General features: G+C 38.9%; 1 protein-coding gene across 13 annotated transcripts in view; it reads left to right on the top strand.

Annotated features, from left to right (window-relative positions):
* RYR2 (ryanodine receptor 2) overlaps positions 1 to 27,862 on the top strand; it is a 768,472-nt gene that overhangs the window by 337,722 nt on the left and 402,888 nt on the right. For all 13 annotated transcript variants that reach the window (XM_040464903.1, XM_040464902.1, XM_040464892.1 and 10 more), the window contains one exon: positions 22,552 to 22,626. In XM_040464903.1, the coding sequence (XP_040320837.1) occupies positions 22,552 to 22,626 (75 nt within the window). The remainder of the gene's footprint in view (positions 1 to 22,551; positions 22,627 to 27,862) is intronic.

Here is a 27,862-nt window from a genome sequence, read left to right as displayed (position 1 = left end):
AAAAAAAAAATAAAAAAATACTCCAGTTATTTTCTCGATGAAATTCAAGACGATTTTTCACTTGGCCCTGTTTTGTTTCTTCACTTAATCTGAATGTTAGCAGTATCTTTCAAGAAAAAAAAGAAAGAAAGAAGGAAAGAAAGGAAGGAAAGCTTCTTCTCCTTTTTCACTTCCAGATGACTTTGTGGTTGTATTTTGGGTGGAGTGAAAGGTAAGAGCAGCGACATATTTTTGCTGTTTTCCTGCTCTAGTCCTATTTACATGCTTCTCTATAGTATCTATACTGTTTTTAATTCGCGGTGATTCATGTGCATTTATTCTGATGTATCCTCTCAAAACATCCCTGTTTTCTCTTGGACAGCAACTTGAATAGACATATCGTCACAGACTCAGCCCCAAGTGGAGACGCAATGTTACTCTCAACACCGGGTAGACGTGTACTTCCTGAGGTCACTGTTGCTGTGTAAACACTTTTGACAGTTTGCTTTAGCACCTGCGGCCCAGGCAAACACCCTCATAGGCATGGAGGAGACTGCAGCCAACGCCCAAATTCTACTGTGAAAAATGCGTAAACTCAAACACTTAGGATTTTATTCTGAAATCACCTTTTAATCCTGGGCCAGCTTTTCAGTCCCTTCCACTCAATGCCTTGAATGCTTATTGAGGGACTTGTATGTTGTTGGCATTTGAATGAGAGCCAGCCTGTGTCTTTAAGGAATTCACTGTCTGGTGAGATCTCAATACTACATTCAGGAAGAAGTGAGTGTTAATCTGGGAAAGGCCAACACAGTCTTTTCAAAAATGGCATCATAGAAAGCATCTCTTACCATTCTGCCCTTGGAGGAAGGTTAGCAGTCTTCCTCAAGGAAGGAAGGAATCTCTCTCCATCTCTGATTTTGAAGCAACAAGCTTGTTAGCCTGTACGAGCTAGTCAAACATTCTTCTCTTTCCATTAATCGGTTTGAATCTGCTATTCGGTATCAACTGTCAGTAGAAGCTCTGTGTGAGTAATTTTTTGGTGAACCTAATTATTTTGCAGAGGATTCATAGAAGAAGCCTCAGTCTCCAGGGTCTGGTAATACATTAACACAGCTGAACTTAATTTGGTTGAGGCCATGCTGGTGGTGGGACTGTCTTTAACTGCTACAAATAATGACGCTCGTCACATACTGCCATTTATTATCTTTATTGGCGATCAGTGTCTCCTATTGTTCATCTCTTCTATTTACTTTTCAGCCAGGGTAGCATCCTGCATTCTTGTACACCTTTTAGATAGTGCCATGTATGTGGGCATCTGCACACAAATGCTTCTTCTTTGCATTTGTGAAAGAAATAAATGGAGGAAAAACAAGTCGTGTGCTTTGGGTTGTTTAAGGAGAGCAGTGGGGTGCCTGCATTGACTCCCACTCTGGCTAACTCAGCAGGGTCAGAGGTCCCCCACTTGTGTTATTTTGGTGACTCTCAGAAGACTGTTACCTGCTTTGCTTTGGGGAGGGGAAGAAAAGGTGTCTTAACTAAACCAGCTTACCAACCTGAGTGAGTAGAATACTGTTTCGGGGCCTGGGAGTCCCACATCCTTGGCTCAGTCTTCTCTACTGGAAGCACCTTGACTTCAAATCAGTCCATGGAAGGAGTCCCCGTTCTTGTAGCGGGCATCTGAGCCTTGAAAACCATGATTTTCAAAACATAATTGGGTGGCTGTGGGTATCTTTGACAATCTGATGCACATTACAGATTCTTCCTGGAAAATTCACACACTTGCCAATGTGGAAAGATTTTGTCTGTGGGGTGATTTCTGTGATGTTAATTTTTTTTGAAGTATGTCCCCTTATTCTTCCCCACATAAGCAATCAGTGGTGCCTGTGTTTTTTTTTCCCCCAAAGGGGAGATTTGTGACTTCCTAGAAAGCTTAAGCTTTGTACAAGGCACTTCCGTTTCTGACTTGTATTCCCTAAAGACTAAGTTCAAGGAAGTTGTTGTGCTTTAGTGTCTTAGAAGGGAGAGAGATTGTTTCTGATAGAAAAGAAAATGAGAAGGGACTTTTCAACTTAAAAGACATTTGGATGAAGCAAATGGATGCCCAAGGGGGAAAAATAATAATAATAATAATAATAATAATAATAATAATAAATAGCCTTGACCCAAACCTCACACTTGACACAAAAAAAGAACTCCAAGTGGATCAAAGACAGAAATGTAAGACATAAAACCATAAAACTTTCAGAAAAAATAGAAAAAAAATCTTGAGGATCATGGACTTTTAAAACTTGACATTGAAACCACAACTTCATGAAAAGAAAACATTGATAAACTGGACCTCATCTAAATGAGAAACTTTGTGTTCGTTCTATAAATGCCCATGTGGAGAAGATGAAAAGACACGTTCTAGAGGGGCAGAAAATATTGGCAGGTCATAATTCCAATGAAGGACTAACATCTAAAAATACATAAAGAACTCTCAAAGCTTGGCAGTAAAAAACAAAAACAACAACAACAACAAAACGTCATTAAAAAATGGGCAAAATACAAGAACTCCTATTTCACAAAGAGGGCATATAGATTGGAAGTAAGCTCATGAGAAAATGTATAGCATCATTAGTCATCGTGCTAAATGACTAATAATCATTAGGCATCATCAATATACAGATTGACCAAAACCAACAAAAATATTGATAGCCAAGTGCTGGTGAGGATGCAGAGAAACTGAATCACTCATAAATGGCTTGCAGAGTGGTACCCCTACTCTGGAAAACATTTTGACACTTGCTTTAAAAACTAAGCATACACTACCACGTGACCTAGCAATTTCACCCCTGGGAGTTTATCCCAAAGAAATGAAAACTGTATTCACACACACACACACACACGTGTGTGTGTGTATATATATATATATATATATATATATATATACACACACACATATATATGTGTATATATATGTATGTATGTATACATATATATATTTACGTACAGTATTGTGTATACATGTAATATACAGAAATATTTACTGTAAAGTAGCTTTTTTGTAACAGCCCAAAACTGGAATCACCCCAAATGTCCTTCAGCTCATGAATTATTGAACCATCAGTGGTATAACCATAGCATAGAATATTAGCAATTAAGAGCAGCATCTTGGATGAATCTTCAGGCAATTATGCTGAGTGAAAAATATCAATCCAAGCATCTTACATACTCTAAGATTCCATTTTTATAACATTTTTGAAATGTTAAAGTTTAGAAATGGAAGGGAGTGGTTGTCCAGAGTTAGGGAAGCGAGAGCAGGGAGAGAGAAGGAAGAGCATGTAGTTATAAAAGGGAATATGAGGAATCTTTGTGGCACAGGACCTTCCCACTGATGAGGATCAGGAACTAACACAAATGACAACATGGTGTAGAATGTAATAAAAGCAGAACTGGATAAATATAAGATTGGGGATTGTATCAAAGCCAATATATATATGTTTAAACAATTTTTAATGTTTATTTTTGAGAAAGAAAGAGACAGAGCGTGAGCTGGGGAGGGGGAGAAGAAGGAGACACAGAATCCGAAGCAGGCTCCAGGCTCCGAGCTGTCTGCACAGAGCCTGATGTGGGGATCAAACTCACGAATGTTGAGATCATGAGATCATGAGCTGAAGTCAGATGCTTAACCAATGGAGCCACCCCGGCACCCCTCAAAGCCAATATTCTTGATGAGAGACTTCTATATTTTTAAAAAACATTGTTAGGAGAAACTAGACAAGTTCAAGAACAAAATGTTCAGAAATACTTTTCTCTATTCTTTCAACGGCATGTGAATCTACAGTTATCTTTTTTTTTTTTAATTTTTTTTCAACGTTTTTTATTTATTTTTGGGACAGAGAGAGACAGAGCATGAACGGGGGAGGGGTAGAGAGAGAGGGAGACACAGAATCGGAAACAGGCTCCAGGCTCTGAGCCATCAGCCCAGAGCCTGACGTGGGGCTCGAACTCACGGACCGCGAGATCGTGACCTGGCTGAAGTCGGACGCTTAACCGACTGCGCCACCCAGGCACCCCGAATCTACAGTTATCTTACAGCAAAGTTTTTTTCACCCATCCCCTCATCCATATCCCCTCTGGCAAGCACCTATTTGTCCTCTGTATTTAAGAGTCAGTCTTTTGTGTGTGTGTGTGTGTGTGTGTGTGTGTGTGTGTGTGTGTGTGTGTCTCTTTTCTTTGTTCATTTGTTTTGTTTCTTAAAGTGTGTTTGTCTCTCTTTTCTGTGTGCATTTGTTTCTTAAAGTCTATACGAGTGAAATCATATGGTATTTGTTTTTCTCTGACTGACTTATTTCTCTTAGCATAAAACACTCTATCCATCACATGGTTAGTAATGACAAGATTTCTTTTTTAAGGTTGAGTAAGATTCCATTGTGTATATGTATCGCATCTTTATTCATTCATCTGTGGATGAACAATCACAGATGCTTCAGTGTCTTGGCTATCATAAATAATCCTGCAATAAACAGAGAGGTACATATATCATTTCAAATTATATTTTGGGTTTTTTTTTTTTGTAAATACCAAGTAGTGGAATTACTGGACCATATGATAATTTTATTTTTAACTTCTTGAGGCACCTTCATACTGTTTTCTACAGTTACTGAACCAGTTTGCACTTCCCCCAACATTGCACAAGGGTTCCTTTTACCCTGTATCCTCACCAACACTTGTCATTTCTTGTCTTTTTTGGTTCTAGCCCTTTTGACAGGTGTATGGTGATATGTGATAGTGGTCTTGGTTTGCATTCCCATGCTGATGAGTGATGTTGAGCATCTTTTCATGTGTCTGTTGGCCATTTGTATATTGTCTTCGGAAAAATATCTGTTTACTTCCTCTGCCTATTTTTTAATTGGATTGTTTGTGTTTTTTTGGTGTTGAGTTGTACAAGTTCTTTAAATATTTTAGATAGTAACCCCTTATCAGATATATCATTTGCAAATATCTTTTCCCATTTAGTAGGTTGCCTTTGTCATCTTGTTGATGATTCCTTTCACCGTGTGAAAGGTTTTTATTTTGATATAGTCCCAATAGTTTAATTTTACTTTGGCTTCCCTTGCCTTAGGAGACATATCTAGAAAAATGTTTCTTTGGTTGATGTCAAAGAAATTACTGCCTATGTTTTCTTCTAGGATTTTGATGGTTTCAGGTCTTACATTTATGGTTTTTTAAAAATTTTTTTCAAGTTTATTTATTTATTTTGAGAGAGACAGAGACAGCATGAGTAGGGGAGGGGCAGAGAGAGAGGGAAAGGGAGAGACAGAATGTTAAGCAGGCTCCACACCATCAGTGCACAGCCCGATGTGGGGCTCGAACTCATGAAACCGTGAGATCATGATCTGAACTGAAACTGAGAGTCCGATGCTTAACTGACTGAGCCACCCAGGTGCCCCTTACATTTATGTCTTTATTCCATTTTGAGTTTGCTTTTGTGTATGGTATAAGAAAGTGGTCTAGTTTCATTCTTCTGCATGTTGTTGTCCCATTTTCCCAGCAGCATTTGTTAAAGAGACTGTATTTTTCCCATTGGATATTCTTTTCTGCTTTGTCACAGATTAATTGACCATATTATTGCAGGTTCATTTCTGGGTTTTTTATTGTTTTGTTGATCGATGTGTTTGTTTTTGTGCCAGTACCATACTGTTTTGATTACTACAGCATTGTGATGTAACTTGAAACCTGGGATTGTGATACCTCCAGCTTTGTTCTTTTTCCAGATTGCTTTGGCTATTCAGGGTCGTTTGTGGTTCCATACAAATTTTAGGATGGTTTGTTCTTGTTCTGTGTTGGTGTTTTGATAGCGATTGCATGGAGTCTGTAGATTGCTTTGGGTAGTGTGGACATTTTAACAATATTTGTTCTCCTAGTCCATGAGCATGGAATATCTTTCCATTTGTCTGTGTCATCATAAATTGCTATCATCATTGTTTTATTGTTTTCAGAGTATAATTCTTTCACTCTTTTGGTATTTTATTATTTTTGGTATGATTTAAAAAATTTTTTAATGTTTACTTGCTTTTGAGAGAGAGGGAGACAGAGCACAAGTTGGGGGGCGGTGCAGAGAGAGAGAGAGAGGGAGACTCAGAATCTGAAACAGGCTCCAGACTCCGACCTGTCAGCACAGAGCCCGACACGGGGCTCCAACTCATGAACCGTGAGATCGTGACCTGAGCCAAAGTTGGAGGCTTAATCTACCGAGCCACCCAGATGCCCCTATTTTTGGTATAATTTAAATGGGATTGTTCATTTCTCTTTTTGTTTCTTTATTATTAGTGTATAGAAATGCAACATGGGGCGCCTCCATGGTTCACAGTCACTTAAGCGGCTGACTGTTGATTTCAGTTCAGGTCATGATTTCAGTCATGGGATGGAGCCCTGCTTCGGGCTTCTCAGTGAGCATGGAGCCTGCTTGGGGCTCTCTCTGCCTCTCCCCTTCTCCCCCTCTCCTCTGCTTACATATGTGCTCTCTCTCTCTAAAATTAAAAAAAAAAAATGGAAAAAATGCAAAATATTTCTGTATGTCAATTTTGTATCCTGTGACTTCGTTGAATTCATTAACTATTTTGCATTGTTTTTTTTTTTTTTTTTTATGGAATCTTCGGTTTGCTGCATCGTGTCTTTTGAAAATAGTTCTATCTCTTTCTTACCAATTTGGATGCCTTTTATTTCTTTTTCTTGACTGATTGCTGCAGCTAAGACTTTCAGTACTGTATCGAATAAAAATGATGAGAATGTGCATCCTTGTCTTGTTCTTCATCTAGGAGAAAAAGATCTTAGTTTTTCCCCATCAAGTATGATGTCAGCTGTGGGTTTTTTATGTATGGTCTTTATTATGTTGAGGTGTGTTTCCTCCGTATCTACTTCATTGAGTTTTTATCGTGGATGTTGTACTTTGTTAGATACTTTTTCTGCATCTGTTGTGGTGACCATATGGCTTTTATCCTTTTCCTTCTTAATGTGATGGATCATATTGATTGATTTGTAAATATTGAACCACCCTTGGCATTTTTGGATTAAATCCCACTTGTTCATGGTGAATGAATTTTTAAATGTGTTGTTGAATTTGACTTGCTACTATTTTGTTGATAATTTTTGCATCTGTGTTCATCAGAGATATTGTTATCCTTTAGTTTACTTCCTTTGTTTTTCTTTGTAGTGTCTTTGTCTGCATTTGGTAGGAGGGTAATGCTGACCTTTTAGAAGGAATTTGGAAGCTTTCCTTCCTCTGCTATTTTTTTGGAATAGTTTGAGAAGAACAGATATCAACTCTCCTTTGAATGCTTGGTAGAAGTTACCTGTGAAGCAATCTGGTCCTAGACTTTTGTTGGTTTGGAGGTTTTTTTTTTGTTTGTTTGTTTTTTTAATTTTTTTTTAAGTTTATTTTGAGACAGAGAGAGGAAGTGAGCAGGGAAGAAGCAGACAGAGAGGGAGAAAGAGAATCTCAAGGAGACTCTGTGCTGACAGCACAGAGTGTGATGTGGGGCTTGAACTCACAAACCGTGAGATCATGACCTGAGCTGAAACCAAGACTTGGACGCTTAACTGATTGAACCACCCAGGTGCCCCAGTTCGGAGTTTTTTTAATTACTGATTTCAATTTTGTTGCTGATAATTGTGGTCTGTTCAAAATTTCTATTTGTTCCTAATTCAGTTTTGGAGGGTTGTATGTTTCTAGGAATTTATCCACTTTTTCTAGGTTGTCCAGCTTGTTGTCTTACAGTTTTTTAATGATGTTTTCTTATAATCATTTGTATTTCTGTGGTGTTAGTTCAAAACAAATTTTGAAGACATCTGCAGAGACTGGGGAGGGAGTATTTTTACTGGGTTCCACTTTCAGGATGACCAGCCGTCTACTGCCTGATAGCTTTCTACTTCCCATTTCATCTTAGCTTATAAGGAGATGGCAAGAAGTCAGAAGGGAATGGCTCTGGGTTGTTTTTTTTTTTTCACTTTGGCAAAATGTCATGCCTCTCCAGTGAATAGAAATCAGTAGCCCTCAGACTGCAAGGGAGCATGTGTGTACAGGAGATCTAACAAGTGAACCGGTCTTACCCCATGTCTGAAATTGCTGCACCACTCTAGCAAGAATAATGAGCTCTTGAATTCCCCATTGGCCGGATGGACTCAAAGTTGAAAATAATTGTATTTTAAAGATAATTTTTAAAAGTGAAATTGGTAATAATAGTAGATAGGTTATTTCAAACCAAGGTCCTCCTGAGAAAAACTAAAAAAAGGTAAACCACCCCCTAAAATCTGTTTGAAGATAACTCAGAGCAAAAAAAAAAAAAAAAAAAAGCAGTCAAAATGTGAAGGCCAGTGTCCCAAAATACAAGGAGACCAGAGAACTGAGTTTATAGCATTTGGAGCAACCTTGTCTCTCCAGGGGGGTTCAGTGGCTGAGGAGCTGGGAAGAGGAGCAGGGCTGTGGGAAGAATCAGAGTAGAGGAGGATGAAAGCCCCAAGGCCCTCCCCCCACCCCCGTCCCCCCCACCGAGGAGAGGCACTTTCAGAGGTATAGGTATAGCTTCCAGAGCTGTGCCCTTGAAGGTGAACCAGAAATAGACCAGCCCTCACAAGTATTCAAGACTCAGCCTCAAATAATGTTAGTTGCTATTTGGATTAAGATGATGTGAGATTGCTGGTAACCCTGGATCATTTTACCTGCCACAAGGAAAAAAAGTACATCTTTCGGGAGAAAGTAACACACAGAACTCAAATGACCTCTATAATTTTACATAACGTCTGATAGTGAAAGTTAAACTAGCTCTTTTGGCTCCACCCCAGCTGGTAGACTACAGTGAATTTCTGGTAGTGACTACTCAGAGTTAGCAGGTCATACAAGTTAAGAGCTTAGTTCTCTACAAAACTACCCTTATCTCAGACTCTAGACACAAATTGGGGGTGGTATCCTCACATCACCCGTGCTTCTAACCAACTGGCTACAAATTTGAGGGTTCCCCTCAGCCAACTCCTTTAGATTCAGGAAATCAAGAAAATGCTATAATTATTATTGCACGATTTTTTTTTTTTTTTTTTAACAATACCGGGATTCTCATCCCCTCTGAAGAATGAAGAAGTGGACACAGAATAAAATGAGCAGCAGGCAAATGTTTATTCGCGTATGAGATCAGAAAGTAAGAACAGTAGGAAAGCTCTCTTTACGTGGAGTGGGGGGGGGGCATTCAAAAGTGAATGCTCGTGACTGCAGGCAAAGGTCTTTGTTTAATAAGGTTCTGGTTAGTCCCTTCCATTCCCACTTGTTCCTTCTGAGGTTCTACCCTTATTGGCTAGGTACCTCTAAATGCCTAGTCATTCCCTTTTGATTGGCTCATTTCCATTGTATGAGGGGTGGTCTATGGCCATACTGTTCCTTGTGGGTCATGTTTTATGAGGGACTGCTTATTTTTAATTAGGTCTTTTGTCAAATTCTTGAGGGAAACCTGAGAGGGGTGGGTGGTGTCTATTGCATTTTTAGGAGGACCCTTACACCCAAGGGGGTTTGCTGTGGTCATGCTCCCAGCATTGTTCTAAAATATGCGTTTTTCCCCCAGGGATGTCAGGTCCTAACCTTTCCCTCTCTGCCTATTTTATCCTGTCTTTCCCTATCATATTATGATGCCAGTCCTATTGTAAAGCATACACATCATACCAGCCAGCTAAAGGGATGCATAAGGTGAGGTCTGGGAGGGCCTGATTGCACAGCTGCTCTACCCTTTCTCTGTGGGTCAACATATCTAAAATTGATGTGTCCACTGTCCAGGAATCTCCACTAGGCTTTGGTTCCAAAGTGTTTTTATCAGGGTTTTATTATGTAGCAATGATTGATTAAATATTCGATGGCATGATTGAATTCAGTCTCCAGCACCTGTCACTCCCCACAGGGGTCAGGCTGGATTTATCCTCCAGCTCCTCGTCCTCTCATTGGTCTTTCCAGCATGGCCAACCCCCACAGTGAAGCTATTGAGGGGCTGCTATGAGTGCACTTGGTAGCCTAAATTGAGTTGTAATCCAAGGGGCTCATGAATAACAAAGCCACTTCTGTCACTTGGGAAATTCCAGGGGTTTAGGGTCTCTCTCCTAGGAACAGGGACATAGGTCAGCCAAATTCTTTGTTATATACAACACAGGTGTATATGATGGGAGTTGACCAAGGTGCGAGAGCAAACACACACTGTAGAAAAAGGCACACAGTTCATGGATACATAGATAATACAGTGATCACAAATGGAATTTAAACTATTTACGGGCACCCGGGTGGCTCCGTTGGCTAAGTGTCCAACTTTGGCTAAGGTCATGATCTCACAGTTCGTGAATTCAAGCCTTGTGTCAGGCTCTGTGCTGACAGCTCAGACCCTGGAGCCTGCTTCAGATTCTGTCTTCCTCTCTCTCTGCCCCTCTTCTGCTTACACTCTGCCTCTCTCTTTCAAAAATAAAATAAACATTAAATATTTTAAAAAGTGAAATAAAATATTTATGATTATTATGACCTAAGAATTAAAAGAGAAGATGAAGAAATTTGGTAGAGAACTGAAAACTATAAAACGGGATCCTTTAAGCATTCTAAAAATGAAAACTAAAATAACTGATATTAGACACTCATAGATGGATTTAACATCAGCTTAGAAGTAGCTGAAAAGAGAATTAGTGAATTGGAAATCAGGTCAGAAGAATTCAGACTGAAACACTGATGGCTAAAAGACTAGGAAATATATAAGAGAATAAGAAATAGATAGGAAATAAAGAATGTTCTCTCATACATGTAATTGGAGTCCCAAAATAAAAGGGCATAAAAGGGAAGGGCAACAGGAGAAGGTGAGAGGGAGACAGAGGAAGAATAAGAGAGCTTACAAATACACAAATACACAGCGCACAGGCAATATTTAGTACAACTTGCTTAAGGATTCTCCACAACTGATTAGGTATATTAAGCCATGATTTTTTTTAATATATATTTTAAAAGTTTATTTTATTTTGAGAGAGAGAGAGGCGGAGAGAGGGGGGAGAGGAAGACTCTCATACAGGCTCTGTACTGTCAGTGCAGAGGCTGATGTTGGGCTCAAACTCTAGAACCATGAGAGCATGACTTGAGCTGAAACCAAGAGTTAGCCGCTCAACTGGCTAAGCCACCCAGCCTCCCCTCAGCCACATGTTTAAGAAGGACTGTGGGGGCGCCTGGGTGGCGCAGTCGGTTAAGCGTCCGACTTCAGCCAGGTCACGATCTCGCCGTCCGTGAGTTCGAGCCCCGCGTCAGGCTCTGGGCTGATGGCTCACAGCCTGCAGCCTGTTTCCGATTCTGTCTCCCTCTCTCTCTGCCCCTCCCCCGTTCATGCTCTGTCTCTCTCTGTCCCAAAAATAAATAAAAAACGTTGAAAAAAAAATTAAAAAAAAAAAAAAAAAAGAAGGACTGTGAACCCTAAGTAAGACAGATAAAAAGTAAAAATACTTAGGACGACAAAAGTAAAACTGCTGGAAAGTAAACACAAATTGAAAAACTTTTAAAAAATGTAGAAAAAAGGTATAGTACCTTTAAAGTGACAACAGTAAGATTTACAGCTCACTTCATGTAAGAAACATTCAGAGACATTGGATAGAAACGTAAAAGTGCTGAAAGAAAAGGACTACCAGCCTGGCAACCATTTTATCTACTAAAATGGTGATTATTTTTTTAAAAAGACTGAGTGAAGGGAATTCATCTTGCCTTCGTGGGAAGACGTGGACTATTCGTCCACAGTCAAGGACATATTTTTTTTTTTTTTTTTGAATTTTTTTTTAATTTTTTTTTTCAACGTTTATTTATTTCTGGGACAGAGAGAGACAGGGCATGAACGGGGGAGGGGCAGAGAGAGGGGGAGACAAAGAATCGGAAACAGGCTCCAGGCTCCGAGCCACCAGCCCAGAGCCCGACGCGGGGCTCGAACTCACGGACCGCGAGATCGTGACCTGAGCTGAAGTCGGACGCTTAACCGACTGCGCCACCCAGGCGCCCCACAAGGACATATTATTAAATGGTGTTCTTCAAGTAGAAGAAAATTATCTCAGAAATAATTTTGGAGATACAGAAAGGGAGAAAAAAAAGAGCAGAAGGAAGGCAAATATGAGGAAAACTTATAAAGACCATCAGTTAAGCAAAGCGTTGATGATGCCAGCTATATATAAATCTTGGATTTAAAAACTATAGTGAACAAAATTCATTGTAATAGTAGCACACAAGTCAGGAGAATAGAACTAAATGGCAATTCTCGTGTTGTCTGGGAAGTAGCAAAATTAGTAATTAAATAATTGTTTTTAAATTTTTTTTCACATTTTATTTATTTTTGAGAGAATTAGAGACAGAGCGCAAATGGGGGAGGGGCAGAGAGAGAAGGAGACACAGAATCCAAAGCAGGCTCCAGGCTCTAAGCTGTCAGCACAGAACCTGATGCCAGGCTCGAACCCATGAACTGTGACATCATGACCTGAGCCGAAGTCAGTTTCTTAACCGACTGAGCCACCCAGGCGCCCCATAATTAAATAATTTTTAATAAGCAAGAACACATATTGTAATCTTTATAGTAATCACGGGAAACATAGTAAAAGAATGTAAAATATTAAAGGGAAGCTAGAATGACAATAATGAAAAAATGTTTAACTCAAAAGAAAGGAGGAAAGTTTTGAAGGAGAGGACAAATAGAAGATTGAATTCTGAGGTGGCCCCTAAGATTCCTGCCCTCCTGCTGTACACACTCTGTAATATCCCCTCCTTTTTTGTGTGTGTGGTGGGACTATGAATATGGTGGGCTTTACTCCCATGCTGAGGTTACATTGTATAAAAACCTGGAAAATGTGTTGCAAATATATTTTCTCAATGGGCTGACCTTGACTTAATTAAAGGGTGGATTTTCCTCGGTGGGCCTGACCTAATCAGGTGAGTCTTTAATGGAAGGGACTGAGCCCTGTTGAAGTCAGCGATTAAAAGTGTGAAAAAAAAAATTCTCCTGTCAGCCTTGAACAAGTAAGCTGAGATATTGTGAGAGGGTTGATGGAGGGGGCCATGTGCCCAGGATGTAAGGGCAGCCTTTAGTTGTTGAAAGAGGTCCTCACTTGAGACCTGGCAAGAAACTGGACCTTGGTCATACAGCTGCGAGTAACGACTTTAACCAACCACCAGGGAGCTTACCCTGAGGGGCGCCTGGCTGGCTCAGTTGGAGGAGCATGCAACTCTTGATCTCGGGGTTGTGAGTTTGAGCCCCACATTGGACATAGACATTACTAAAAAAAATAAAATAAAATCTTGAGAGAGAGAGGGAGAGAGAGAGAGAGAGAGAGAGAATACCCTGAACTGCAGGCAAGAATACAGCTCCAGCTGACATTTTCGTTTCAGCCTGTGAGGCCCTGAGCTGGAAACCCAGCTATGCTTCCCCCAGACTTCCAGCCTGCAGACCACGGGATTGATAAATGCATATTGTTTTCAACTAGTAAGTCCGTGGTCAGTTGTTACACAATAATAGAAAACAAAGAATTCCTGAATGATATCATTTGAGGAATGAGGATCACGAAAGAAAAGAAAGACAAACAGGTACTGAAAATAATTATTCTTTTTGTAATTCAGATATAAGACAGCTGCATTGCTCATACTTCACTGATCAAACTCAAGTGTTTGGGGATGAGTCATGTGCTCTGAAACCCTGAATTTATCTGTAATTACCTTGTGAAGAAGAAGAAGAATCACTCACAGTGTAGATGTTAGTTCCAGACTTAGTAATGTGACTCAGGATTGGGGCACCCTGGTGGCTCAGTCTGTTAAGCATCTGACTTCGGCTCAGGTCATGATCTTGCAGTTTGTGAGTTCGAGCCCCACATGGGGCTCTGTGCTGACAGCTCAGAGCCTGGAGCCTGCTTCCGATTCTGTGTCTCCCTCTCTCTCTGTCCCTCCCTCCCTCACGTACTGTCTTTCAAAAACAAGCAAGCGGTAACAAAAGTTAAATGAAAAAGAAATGTGATTCAAGATAGTTTGGATTTTCTCTCGATTCCTTATTTTGTTGTTTAATTTTATGTGTCAACTTGACTGGACCACAGAGTGCACAGATATTTGGTCACACATTATTCTGGGTGTTTCTGTGAGGGTTTTTTGGGGATGAGTTTAATATTTTTTTTTTAATTTTTTTTAACGTTTATTTATTTTTGAGACAGGGAGAGACAGCTCATGAATGGGGGAGGGTCAGAGAGAGGGAGACACAGAATCTGAAACAGGCTTCAGGCTCTGAGCTGTCAGCACAGAGCCCGACGCAGGGCTTGAACTCACGGACCGTGAGATCATGACCTGAGCCGAGGTCGGCTGCTTAACCGACTGAGCCACCCAGGCGCCCCAAGTTTAATATTTAAGTTGATAGACTGAGTGAAGCAGAAAACTGAAATATCAGGTCTTCTTGGGCCTTGAACCTGGCACTCTTTGGAGTGGAACTATGCAGTTGGCTCTCCTCATTCTCAGCCCTTTGGACATGGACTAGAACTTATACCATACAGCTCTCCGGGGTCTCCAGCTACCAACTGTAGATCTCGGGGCTTGGCAGCTCGAGCCAACTCCTCATATAAAAATTCTTTCTATATAATTAGATATTTATAATATTCTATTTATTTTCATACTAATGGTTACTATATCACATTTATTTATTATGCATGTGTTATATATAAGCATAATATATATAAAAATAAGCCCTATGTATATATTAGGAGTTATCTATATCCTATTGGTTCTCTTTCTCTGAAGAACCCTAACACAGTGATGAAAATCTCCAGACCTCAGATTTCATCTAGCTGGCTCTCTCGGAGGTTAAACTTGCCAATAATGTGGGCAGGATCTTTTAGATCAGGCTTTGTAAACTATGGTGTGTGGGTCAAATCCAGCCCACTGCTGGAGTGCCCAGGTGACTCAGTTGAGAGTCCGACTCTTGATTTCAGCTCAGGTCATGATCTCATGGTTCGTGAGTTTGAGCCCCACATTGGGCTCTGCACTGACAGTACAGAGCCTACTTGGGAGTCTCTCTGTCTGTTCCTTCCCTGCTCTTTCTCTCAAAATAAATAAAACTGGAAAAAGAAAATCCAGCCCCTTGCCTGTTCTTCTAAATAAAATTTTATTGGAACATAGACATGCACATTTTTTGACATATTACCCATACTGCTTTCAGAGTTAAGTAATATGAAAGAAACCTTAAGACCCATTTACCCCCAAGTATTTACAGTCTAGCCCTTTACAGAAAAGTTTGCCAGACCCTGTTCTAGAATTCCTTTTGATGGTGGAAGTGAACGTGTCAGATGGGCTGTCAGCCCCAGCAGTCCTGGAAATCTTGTGTGGAGAGCCGAAGTTAGGATGCCAGAGTGGGTGCCTTCAGAAGTAGATCTTTGCGGGGCACCTGGGGGGCTCAGTCAGCTAAGCATCCGACTCTTGACTCGGCTCAGGTCATGATCTCAAAGTTCATGGGTTTGAGCCCCACATTGGACTCTGTGCCCATAGCACGGAGCCTGCTTGGGCTTCTCTCTCTCCCTCTCTCTCTCTCTCTCTGCCTCTCCTCTACTCACTCTCTCTGTTTCTTTTTAATTTTTTTTTTAATTTTTTTTTCAACGTTTATTTATTTTGGGGACAGATAGAGACAGAGCATGAACGGGGAAGGGGCAGAGAGAGAGGGAGACACAGAATGGGAAGCAGGCTCCAGGCTCTGAGCCATCAGCCCAGAGCCCGACGCAGGGCTCGAACTCACGGACCGCGAGATCGTGACCTGGCTGAAGTCGGACGCTTAACTGACTGCGCCACCCAGGCGCCCCTCTCTCTGTTTCTTAAACAAAAAAAAGAAGTAGGTTTTTGTGAGAGGGAGAAGGTAGCTAGGGCAAAAAAAAAGTATCTCTTTGATCTGTGTAATGTATATTTGATTTTCACAGCTTGACTTTTCTATAGGATCCTACAGCAGATGCCAAAAAAAAGTCCTACAGAGTTGTTTGTGAATTTCTTTGCTTCTTATCTTGTTCTGAGCAGTTTCATAACTTAGGACTTATTATACCTTTGCATACAAACAAGTATATGGTCCTACGGCAGTTCAATTCAACAAGCAATATTGAGTCTTTAACACCATATTTAGAAACAGTAAACACAGCGCCATATTCCTCGTCTTCCTGCAACCCCCCAGAGCTACATTTGCTGTGCAAAGGCTCCTCCATGATGTCTAGGTGTGTTCTGTCTTTCATTCCTTTCTCACCAACCCAATGACCCTTAGCTTCATTTTGCATGTGAAGACATGAGGCACGGAGAAGTTCAGTGACTTTGCATCCTCACACAAGTTCACACAAAGAAGAGACGTCTTCAGAAAGTTGGTTACAGTCCAGCCTGAGAGCGATTTGTCAACTTCTCGGGGCCTTGTCATAGACGTGAGCTAGTGACTGTGATGTCACCGAGTGGAGACAGCGCTCACAGGAAGAAAAAGTAGTTTCCTTGTAGGGTGAAGGCTTCTCTTTACCGCGTAGAATCTTTTACTGATCGTGTTTCACAATTCTATGCTAAAGTCCACTGATTGGAATTGTGTATCTTATAAAATCCTTATAAATAAATGCCAATATATGCCAAACTGTTACACAGTGCAGAGCTTGGACGGGCTGTGCTTTTATTACTGTGCTAATGCTCGTTTTTTTCTGGGCATCGGATGGACCCATTCTGGCTGTCAAAGTGCGTGTGTTCTACTGAGGAAGAAATGGTCCAACAGTTGAGATTAGACTTACATTGTATTTTATCACTGAAAACACAAAAATAGCTGACTACTTTTATTTCAGTGACACTATGATACTACTGATGAAAAGTGGAATTGATGACATAATAGGGAAAGTTTGTACTTATTACAAGAATAACCTTACAGGGCCTCTCCAGGCAGTTTTATGTGATCAACCTGAAATATGAGCTCCTTAATGAAGTGTGTTATACTGGGAGATAATGTGCTATGTAGGCATAGCTTGCAGTCTGCAGCCTGGAATTTTTCAAAGTATTGTCAAATAAGGCACTCGCTGTCGGTAATTAGGTGCACATTTTCTTTTAATGTTTATTTATTTTTGAAAGAGAGAGAGAGGGAGAGAGAGAGACAGAGCATGAGCAGGGGAGGGGCAGAGAGAGAGAGGGAGACACAGAATCCAAAGCAGGCTCCAGGCTCTGAACTGTCCGCACAGAGCCTGATGCGCGGCTCGAACCCACAAACTGTGAGATCATGACCTGAGCTGAAGTCAGACACTTAACTAATTGACTGAGCCACCCAGACGCCCCTGTTAGGTGCACTAAAAATTCATAGTCAGTGGAATTACAGTGACTTTGAAGTTTTTTTTAAGACTTTTAAAATTTTTTTCTTTATTTTTGAGAGAGAGAGAGAGAGAGAGAGAGAGAGAGAGAGAAAGAGAAAGAATACGAGCAGGGGAGGGGCAGAGAGAGAGGGAGACAGAATCCACAAAGTGAGCTCCAGGCTCTGAGCTATCAGCACAGAGCCTGATGCAGGGCTTGAACCTGCGAACCACAAGATCATGACCTGAGCCGAAGTTGGACGCTTAAACGACTGAGCCACCCAGGCACCTTGAGTGACTTGGAGTTTTACTGATTCATGAGGTGGAAGATTCTTTGAAAAAAAAAAATTCTGTTACAAGGGATACCAATGGCCAGTTATCTTAACACATGTTTTTCTTATCAGCTGTAACATTGTTTTGGTTCATTGCAAAGATAGTCTTTCAGTGAGCAGAGAGTTGCACAAGCACTTTATTGTTTCATATCCGCATGGCCTTTCCTTGCATTTTCGTGTCATTGACGCTGTTTGCATTGAAATCTCATGTGATGCTGACTGAGCCCATAGGTGCTGTTGCTATAGGTCTGCTCGCTTTCTTAGAGAATCTTTCTCTTTTCTTAGTCTTCCTGTTGACAGAAACACTTGCTATGAAGATGATCATTTAGTTGTATGAGTTTAAATATGGTCTCTAATACATTTGGTAAACTTGTGGATCTTTAAACTTGATACTTGAGACATATTGCAGGGAAAAGGGATGATCGCTTCATAGAACAGGTGGATTTCTCCAAGTGGACCAGTTTTTAAATAAGTTTACATGTCCTTAGTGTCATTTATGATGGACTGAGGGGCGCCTGGGTGGCGCAGTCGGTTGGGCGTCCGACTTCAGCCAGGTCACGATCTCGCGGTCCGTGAGTTCGAGCCCCGCATCAGGCTCTGGGCTGATGGCTCAGAGCCTGGAGCCTATTTCCGATTCTGTGTCTCCCTCTCTCTCTGCTCCTCCCCCGTTCATGCTCTGTCTCTCTCTGTCCCAAAAATAAATAAACGTTGAAAAAAAAAATTTTATGATGGACTGAGATCCTTACTACCTTTAGGATTTTGATATTGTAAGGTTACTTTTCAGTCTGAAATAGCCAATGCCTACTTGATATGACAACCAGTGACATTCAGCACATGGCATGTATTTATATGGCAGACTCTGTATAAAAGCGAAGATTTCCCAGGTTGTCATTGAAGAATTGCAGGTCATTGGATTTTCTACACTTGCTGATGAATCATTTAAAAAAAATAGAGAGAAATAATGAAAGGCAAGAAGTCCCTTCAGGAGACAAATATCCAGAAAGGAGGTTCCAACTTTCCTTTTGACTTTATATTTGTGTTTTAAGTGTTAATTTCCGCCCAAATTAAAATATCATTAGATTTCTACTTATACAAATAATAAAAGGTCATTGTTAAATTCAGTTAATAAAGGAAAAGTGATGAGAGTAAAACATTTGAAGGATAATTCTTCCTATACCTTGTTATATATAATGTATACAATTGTACGTAAACATTACGTAATACTGTTTTTATTTTAGAGTACATTTTAGTTTCAAGCTTAGTTCCTACATAACTTTTATTATGTGATTAACATTACTGTTTTGGTGTTCATTATTCAAGAACTTTCTCCATGTTCATATAGATAATACCTCTGCATAGATACGTATATACATACATACATGCAATAGATTTATTATGATTTATTGTACAGAAAATTTATATCATTTGCATTCTTGCATTTTACTTATCTTAATAATACATCATAGAATCCCTTCTTTATTTTCTGTTGGTTTATTTTGTTCACTATTTAATTTCTTCAGACAACTCAAGGTTTTTTTTTTTTTTTTTTTTTTGGTCATTACTTCTTTAATAATCAAGGGATTTCAGGCCTAAATTTTTCAAAGTTTACCTGTGAATCATAGATTTGTTCTGAAGTACTCTTGTCCTCATTACATCCTAGATAAGGTCTAATTTCTATTTCCTCTCTGACCCATGAATTATTTATAAGAGTTACTGAGTTTTCCAAGTTGTTAGATTTTAAAAATCTTTTTAGTATTTATTTCCAATTTTCGTTATAATTAGAAAATAGGATGAGTACATGGCTTTACTTTTAAAAAAATCTGATAAAGGTTTTTTTTATGGCCAAGTACAAGATCTTTATTAAAGGTCGTGATTGAGTTAAAAATCTGTGTATCTATATACATATAATATACACATTACATCTATATTTTATTATTTGTTATTTTTAAGTATATATCCAGAGATGCTGATTTAATTTGAGAATTGTCCATGCGTTGGAGTTTGTAAAGCTTTTCAGATTATTCTAGTATACAACCGAGGCCAAGAATCACTGCCCTAATAAAATAATGGTTCTAGCCCAGTGATTCTCAGAATGTGGACCAGTTACATCAATGTCACCTGGGAACTTATTAGAAATACAAATTCTTCTCCTTACCATAGATCTACTAAATTGGGAACTTGGGGGTAGCAACAGATTGGGTCCAGCAATCTGTATTTTAAAAAGCCTGCAATATAATTCTAATACTACAGATTGAGAGCCACTAATCTAAACCAGTAGCTTGACAGTGGGGATGGTTTTGTCCCCCAGAAGACATTTTGGTAATATCTTGGGAACATTTTTGGTTGTTATAACTGGGGAGGGGGAGTAGAAGAGACAAGTACTATTGGCATTTGGTTGGTAGGGTCCAGGAATCAGTGAACATCCTAAGTGCACTGGACAGCCACCCACAGCAAAGAATTAGCTGGCCCAAAATGTCAATAGTGCTGCTGTGTAGAAACTGATCTGGACCATGATTTCCACACTTTAGCTTCTGATTACTACCAGTTGGAGAACTTTTAAAAATCCTGACTCCAGGGGCACGTGGGTGACTCAGTCAGTTAATCTTCTGGCTCTTGATCTTGATTCAGGTCACAATCTCACAGTCTGTGAGTTTGAGCCCCATATCAGGCTCTGCACTTACAGTGTGGAGCCTGCTTGGGATTCCTGTCTCTCCTTCTCTCTCCCCCTCCCTGGCTGCTGCTCTCGCTCTCTCTCTTTCTCTCTCTGTCAAAATAAAAATAAACTTAAAAAAAAAAAAATCCGGACTCCAGATTTGGTTTAATTGGTCATTGGTGAGGGCATAGCATCACGTTTTAAAAAGCTATCCACATAATTGTATCTGCAGCCATGATTGAAAATCACTGCTATGGCACTGTTTGTAGGTATACCTAAAATTCTTATGATAGATGGATCAAGGTGATTCTAAACCTACTGATCAATTTTAATATTAAAAAGGTAGACCAAGTAGTCATTATTACCACCTGATGTGATGTATCAGGAAGTATAAAACACTAGACCTAGAAATCCAACTACCATTTTAAATTTTTTTTTTTCAACGTTTTTTATTTTATTTTTGGGACAGAGAGAGACAGAGCATGAACGGGGGAGGGGCAGAGAGAGAGGGAGACACAGAATCGGAAGCAGGCTCCAGGCTCCGAGCCATCAGCCCAGAGCCTGACGCGGGGCTCGAACTCACGGACCGCGAGATCGTGACCTGGCTGAAGTCGGACGCTTAACCGACTGCACCACCCAGGCGCCCCCCAACTACCATTTTAGAAGTACATGTCAACACTATGAGCATGTCATCAGAAAAATCCAGAATGTAGAAACTGCAAGACAAATGGTACAGATTTTTGTCAAGAGATAATGCCAACAAGGAAAAAAGAAGGGAAAACTATGAGTAATAGAAATTTAAGATATTTAACCAATTTGTGCATCTTGTTTGTATCTTGATTTGAAAGAGCAACAGAAAAACAAAACATTTTTGAGAAAATGGAAAATATGAACAAAATGGATATTTCATAAAAGCAGATTTTACATAGGTGTGTGTGTGTGTGTGTGTGTGTGTGTCTGTATATCTACATATCTATATCTACATATGTATGTATGTATTTTTGGGGGGGAGTTGTATGTGAATGGGTTACTAGAGGTTATAGGTGAAACAAGACTGGCCCTGTGTTGATTGTTGTTTACACTGTGTGCTGGGTATATTGAGATTTATCATCATACTCTCTCTACTTTCGTGTCTATTTGAAAATTTCCACAATAAAAACAATGAGAAGGAATATCTCAGTAAGTGAGAAGAAAAGTAGGTGAGAATGGTATTAGAAAAACTGTCAAGATAGTAGGTATTTCTCCAGTGTAAAAAACCATCAATATTCCATTGGATCTTGGACCACGGATGTCATATGATGGCCTTAGCAAATGTGTTTCAATGGAGAGGTGGATCAGGAAGCAAGTGGAGGCACAGAGATCTGACAGGAGGTGATCCATGAGGCAGATATGGGGGCAAGCAGGAGAGGAGAATATGGTCAATGGTCTTATTATGTTTGAGACAGGACAGGGTTATGTGTGTTTGAATGATTACAAAGATTCAGTAGACTGAGAGGGTGAGTCTCAGGGAAGAAACAAGGAGCACGTATAAGCATTGGTTTCCGTAAAACCATCTCAACAGGTTGGCACAGAGCTCAAGTTGGATAACATATGTAAATTACCTAGCATTACTTCTGTCATAATTATCGTTATGAGAGCTTTGGAATTTGGGTGTGTGTGATGTGCATTCAAAGATAATTCTCTCCTTGTTTGTGAGACTTTTTTGGTTGATGTTTATATTTTCGGTGATACTTTTCTATCTTTAGTAAGTTTGCAGATTATAATAAAACATTAAAATTAATGTGTTCTTATATTTCTTTACAGTGCTTGATGTATCTAGAACAGAATATAGAACTGCAAATAATTATATGCATGTGTTGAAATAATAAGATATTAAACTACACATAAACTCATAGCTGAATACTTTTATGGACCTAAGTTAAATAAGTAAGGTGAATGTATTCACTGGAGGAGAGGGAGAGAGAGAGAGTGAGAGAGGAGGAGAGGTGGGCTGGGGAGAGGGAGGGGGAATAAATGGGAGTAGAGGGAGAAAATGATGTGAGAATATGTTTAAGTTAAATGTTTATTCAGGGCAAACTTAAATTGATCACTTACTGTTACTTTTGTTATTTTTATTTCCAGCTATATTGTCTCGTGCCAGAAAGTATGACCTTATCCAAAGGCTTTCCCTTGGCTTTTTTTCTTGTAATTGCCTTGAGAAAATAGAGTCCAAGAATGACACTTGTTGAAACTGTGCTTTTTTTTTCTTTTTTTAACCAGAACTGTTCACTATGAAGGCGGTGCTGTATCTGTCCATGCACGTTCCCTGTGGAGACTAGAGACACTAAGAGTTGCGTAAGTAGAAGCCGTAAATACAGCCGAGTGCTCCAAGTGTACAAAATCCTGTGGACCTGTGCTTTTATGGGAAATACTCATGCTAACTACAGTAAACAAGCAAATGAAACATTGAGGAAGTGGTGGAGGGTTTCTACTCTTTCCCTTCTGCCTACCTTTCTTTGGCTTTCTTTGGCCTAAATTCACCAGGCAGCACACAATAATTCTATATAGTCTGCTCTTGTCTTTAGCCTTATTTGTTTTGGTGACATCATGTCATCTCGGTCTGTGAATCTCCTGGCAGAAGGTGCTCCTAGGAGAGGGTGACATAAGGTTTGGAAACGGGACAGATGGTTTGCGAGCCTGTTCCACATTTCAGGTCTGATGGACTCTGGATTTAACCTTCTAAAGGCACATGTAAAACAGGAAACTTGAACTTGAACGAGAGCACAGGGGTCTTACTGTCAGTCACTGCCTTTATTTACAGACATCTTGATAGCTGAGAGAGAAATTTGGAGTGTAATACAAAGTCACTGTGTATGTGTTTGTTATAGAAACAAATATACATACATATATATAGGTATGAATATATACCTATATATACATATATATATATATGTATATATATATATATACCTGTAGGTATAGAATATATACCTATATATATACAGGTGTATACATATATATAGGTATGAATATATACCTATATATATATAGGTACCTATATATGAATATAGGCATATATTCATATATATATATGTATATATATATACACGTATATATATATACACACATATATATATACACACACACACACACACACACACACATATATATATATATATACCTGTGTATATATAGGTATATATTCTATACCTGCAGGTATATATATATAGGTATATCTTCTTTTTTTCCCTTTCTGGTGACTTGAAAAAGTTGTTCAGAGATTGACTTTTAGTTCCTTTATATAAATTCAATATTGATGATAAAGGTGTCATTTTGAACTATTTTAAATAGAATATTAGATCTTTTTTTTTTTTTTTTAATGATTGGAAGGTTCAGTCCTTTGCCTAAAAAGTGCTAAGTTTTCATGTATTTTTTCCCTATTTTATTATACTTTTGGAAATTATTGATTTAAGATTATAGCTTCCATGGAGGGGTATAGGGAACTGTCTTCGTATAGAGTAACTACCTTTGAAGACCTAATATTTTGAGATTAATGCTTATCTAATGATGATTAAGATAGTTTAGTAGTCTTGAAGTGCCTGGGTGGCTCAGGTGGTTATGCCTCTGACTCTTGGCTTCAGCTCAGGTCATGATCTCATGGCTCATGAGTTCGAGCCCTGCATCAGGCTTCATGCTGGCAGTACAGAGACTGCTTGGGATTCTCTCTGTTTTCCTCTCTCTCTGCCCCTTTATGTATGTTCTCACTCTCTCTTAAACTTAATAAATAAACTTTAATAATAATAACAAAAGATAGTTTGGTGATCTTTAGTTGTTTTTCTTATATATCCTATACATTAATTTTGAAAAAATTTGAAAATGTATCCTTGAACATTGTAAGTTTTGACATAGACAGTTTCTACTGTCAGTTTAAACAGATGTGTAGAATATAACTTACAGTGTGTTATAAGTAGGGACGTCTTAAAACAAAACGGGCATACTTTTTTTTAAAGTATCTTATCAATTACAAATACTGATGTGATTTAATACCCATCTTTGTTTATTGAAAACACTTGAACATAGTCTTTATTAACAGTAAAAATTATTTAAAAAATTATTAAATCATTATTTTTATTACTCTGTCATGACCGTTTTTTTAATCCCAGTTATATATTTTTTTATGATTGAAACACTTTTTTTTAACTCATGCTATCATACACCTATGCAATAAAAATATGTATGTAAATTAAATTGATTTTTAATATTTCTTTTCTTTAAATGTTTATTTATTTTGAGAGAGAGAGAGTATGCAAGCAGGGGAGAGCAGAGAGAGAGAGAGAGAGAGAGAGAGAGAGAGAGAGAGAGAATCCCAAGCAGGCTCCTGATGTGGGGCTCGAACCCATGAACCATGAGATCATGACCTGAGCTGAAACCAAGAGTCAGATGCTTAACCCACTGAGCCACCCAGGTGTCCCTTATTTTTTACATTTCTTATGATAGTAAGTCTATAACCTCAAAAAGTTCTTCTATATTAACCTCATTAATTATTAATTAACTGAGGATATGTTTCTTCTAAATAAATACCTACTTGATGAAATCCACCTAAACATTAAAGCTTTTGGTAAATATTGAAATTCAATGTACAATTTTATTCGAAATGCATCTCTTAATGAGATGGAAAAAGGAGTGTCATCCTCATAAAACAAAGGGAGAGAGACTGAGCTTTCATGTGTTTTATAGATTTTTCAGAGAATTTAGGGAAAGAGATTTTAAATATGTGTATGTATTTCCTTTCCTTTGTGTTTTATAAAAATGCAGCTTAATTAGAGAAGTGAAAAAGTTGATAGAAATGAAGCTTAGAGAGGTGGCATTGCCATTGGAAAACAGATTCCAGATGGGTTTTCAAATTCATAGATATCCGTACCCTTCGTGATTGTGTGCTTAAAGAAATGGAAATTTTTTTTTTTTTTTTTTTTGAGCAAACGAGGCCCTAAATCTGTCTCATTTTATAGATTAAACAAAACAGAAAACAAAAGGAAGGATGTGAATTCCTGAAAACCAGACAGGGCTTCCTTTTTACATTGTCAACCTTGTAATTGATGAACTGTAATTACATAAATCCAGATCGTTCTGGACATCTGGTCTGGATTCTGTGTCTCTACTGTTGCCGAATGTTTGAAGTTTGAATTGGGAAGCATGGGCTTTGTTTTAACTTTGAATTCGGATGACTGATAATATAGAAAGAGCCTGGTCTTGTGGTCAGCCAGAGGTGAAAGGGGGCGCTTCCGAGCCCCAGGTATGCGGCTCTGCGGATTGTTTGAGAGTCCAAATGGCAGCAAGGGGAGCCTGACGCTAGAAGGCAGAGCAAGTAGCTTTTCAACCACTTAAAAGATGGAAGAGAGATGGTTTTTTTTGTACCGTGTGACCCTCGATTTATACCATGTCATCTTCTTGTCGACGGTAGGAAAGCAGGTTCACTTGTAATGAATGTAATTATGTTAAAGTGTTTCTTCAGGTTCTGTTTAATTTTTGATCTACTTTGACTTCACTGTTAATGTGACTGCATTTAGTTTCCGTGTCTTATTGCGTACCTTGGCCATGCAAATACTCATTTTTTCTTTATACTTAGGAAATAAGAGTCAATGATTCTCCTTATGCGTATAATGGAATTTTGCACCCAAAAGTCAATATTTATGTTACAGTATTTGGGGTGTTCTTTTTTTCCTAGAAGAAGGTCTCCAACTATGTATTTGTTGTAATTTATACAGCCTAGTACTTAGATATTTTGTATCACATACTCAGTAATGTTGACATAAGTTTTTCAGTATCATGAACATTTTAATAAGGTAAGTTTCAGTTTTGGGAGTTAAATAAGATGGAACACACTTTGCTGTATTTTACCCCAACGTGAAGTTGTAGGAACATTGTAAGTACGATATGTGCTGGTTTCTGTAGTGGGAATGATCACTGCAATGAAAAATATGCCTTATGTGTCCTTCACATTTAGCTTTCTTGTATGTCACAAAAACCCCACAAAAATCAAAGATGGATGTGTCGTGAGGAATGACCAAATACTCCCCATTCCTTTGAAGTCATTTCAGGTAAATGTAGATAAGACACAGGGAACAGGTTTCTGCTATGTTACCATAGGAAATTGCTTTAATGTTACTATTCCTATTTTCAGTTTTTACTAGATATTGTCTTGCCCCCTTGATTCTCCTAGGCTTTTCCTCTTTTCTTCTGGGCCATGGGCATTGCAGGCCAGCTAATTTGAGTGGCTTTAAGCTAAAGAAAATGTGCTTAGACTTTACAGAGTTTTGCCAGTGATTGTCCCAATTCATTCCATCCCTGACATAATCCTCTTGGTGACTTGAAAGGAGTGCTTGTAAATATGTGCCCTAGTCAGTAGATTCGCACATAATATCCAGAATACCTTCTAGAAGTTCTGTTGCAGAGTATTACTTTGTCAAAATTTGGGACTATTTTGAAAATGAATTTTTTATGGTAATTAAGATGGGTCATTGCTTAGAAAAGCATTCAGATGCTTCTTCAAATAATGGAAATGAATATTAAAAATAATTGTGTTTTCCAAAGCATCTGCCAAGGATATACTTAATTTTATAAGAAGGGAATGAACAGAGCTGGTTTATTTACCAGACTAGAAATGATTTAATATTCTGTTGTTGGTAACCGAACTTTAATTGCATTTAAAAAAATGTTTATTTTTGAGAGTCAGAACATGAGAGGGGGAGGGGCAGAGAGAGAGAGAGGGAGACACAGAATCTGAAGCAGGCTCCAGGGTCCGAGCTCTCAGCACAGAGCCCAATGCAGGGCTTAAACTCACAGCTGTGAGATGGTGACCTGAGCGGAAGTCGGACACTTAACCGACTGAGCCACCCAGGCACCCCTAATTTCATTCTTAACAATACTGTGTTATTAGTAGGATTTATTGGTACATGGTTATTAATTTAGTTGGTGGATTGTCCAAATTCTCTTTATAAACAAATCCGTGTAATAATGACCTTATCACAATATCTTTCTACTGTTAGTTTTCCTTGCCAATATTTGAAGCCAAAAATCTAGGTTAGAAAAACAGCATAAAATTGACTTAGAGTTTACTAAGATTGGCAAATTTGAAAAAAGTATTCTCAATTTGTAGAATAGGGAAAAAACCTTATAATTTTTGGTGACCTTTGTAATGACCCTATATTAAAGTAAGTTTATTGATTAATTCAATCATATAGAAATCCTTCATTTCTATAATTTTTATCTTTTCGATTTAATACATAGTGATAAAAAGCTTCCAGTGTAATTGTCTTTATAAATCATTATCTCTGTTTCTTTTGTTTTGTTTTCTTTTTTCCATTGACATGGGAAGCTTCATGACATACGTTTTATGTATATATGTATGTATTTTAATGTTTTTATTTATTTTATTTTTGAAAGAGAGAGAGAGTACTAGCAGGATAGGGGCAGAGAGAGAGGGAGAAACAGAATCCGAAGCAGGTTCTGGGCTCTGAGCTGTCAGCACGGAACCCAACATGGGGCTCAAACTCATGAACCGCAAGATCATGATCCGAGCCGAAGTCGGACG

This window comes from Herpailurus yagouaroundi, unplaced genomic scaffold (genome assembly GCF_014898765.1).
Source record: "Herpailurus yagouaroundi ecotype Mexico unplaced genomic scaffold, PumYag 530, whole genome shotgun sequence".
Taxonomy (NCBI): domain Eukaryota; kingdom Metazoa; phylum Chordata; class Mammalia; order Carnivora; family Felidae; genus Herpailurus; species Herpailurus yagouaroundi.
The sequence above is the reverse complement of the archived record's forward strand: the minus strand, read 5'-3'. Positions and strand labels throughout refer to the sequence as shown.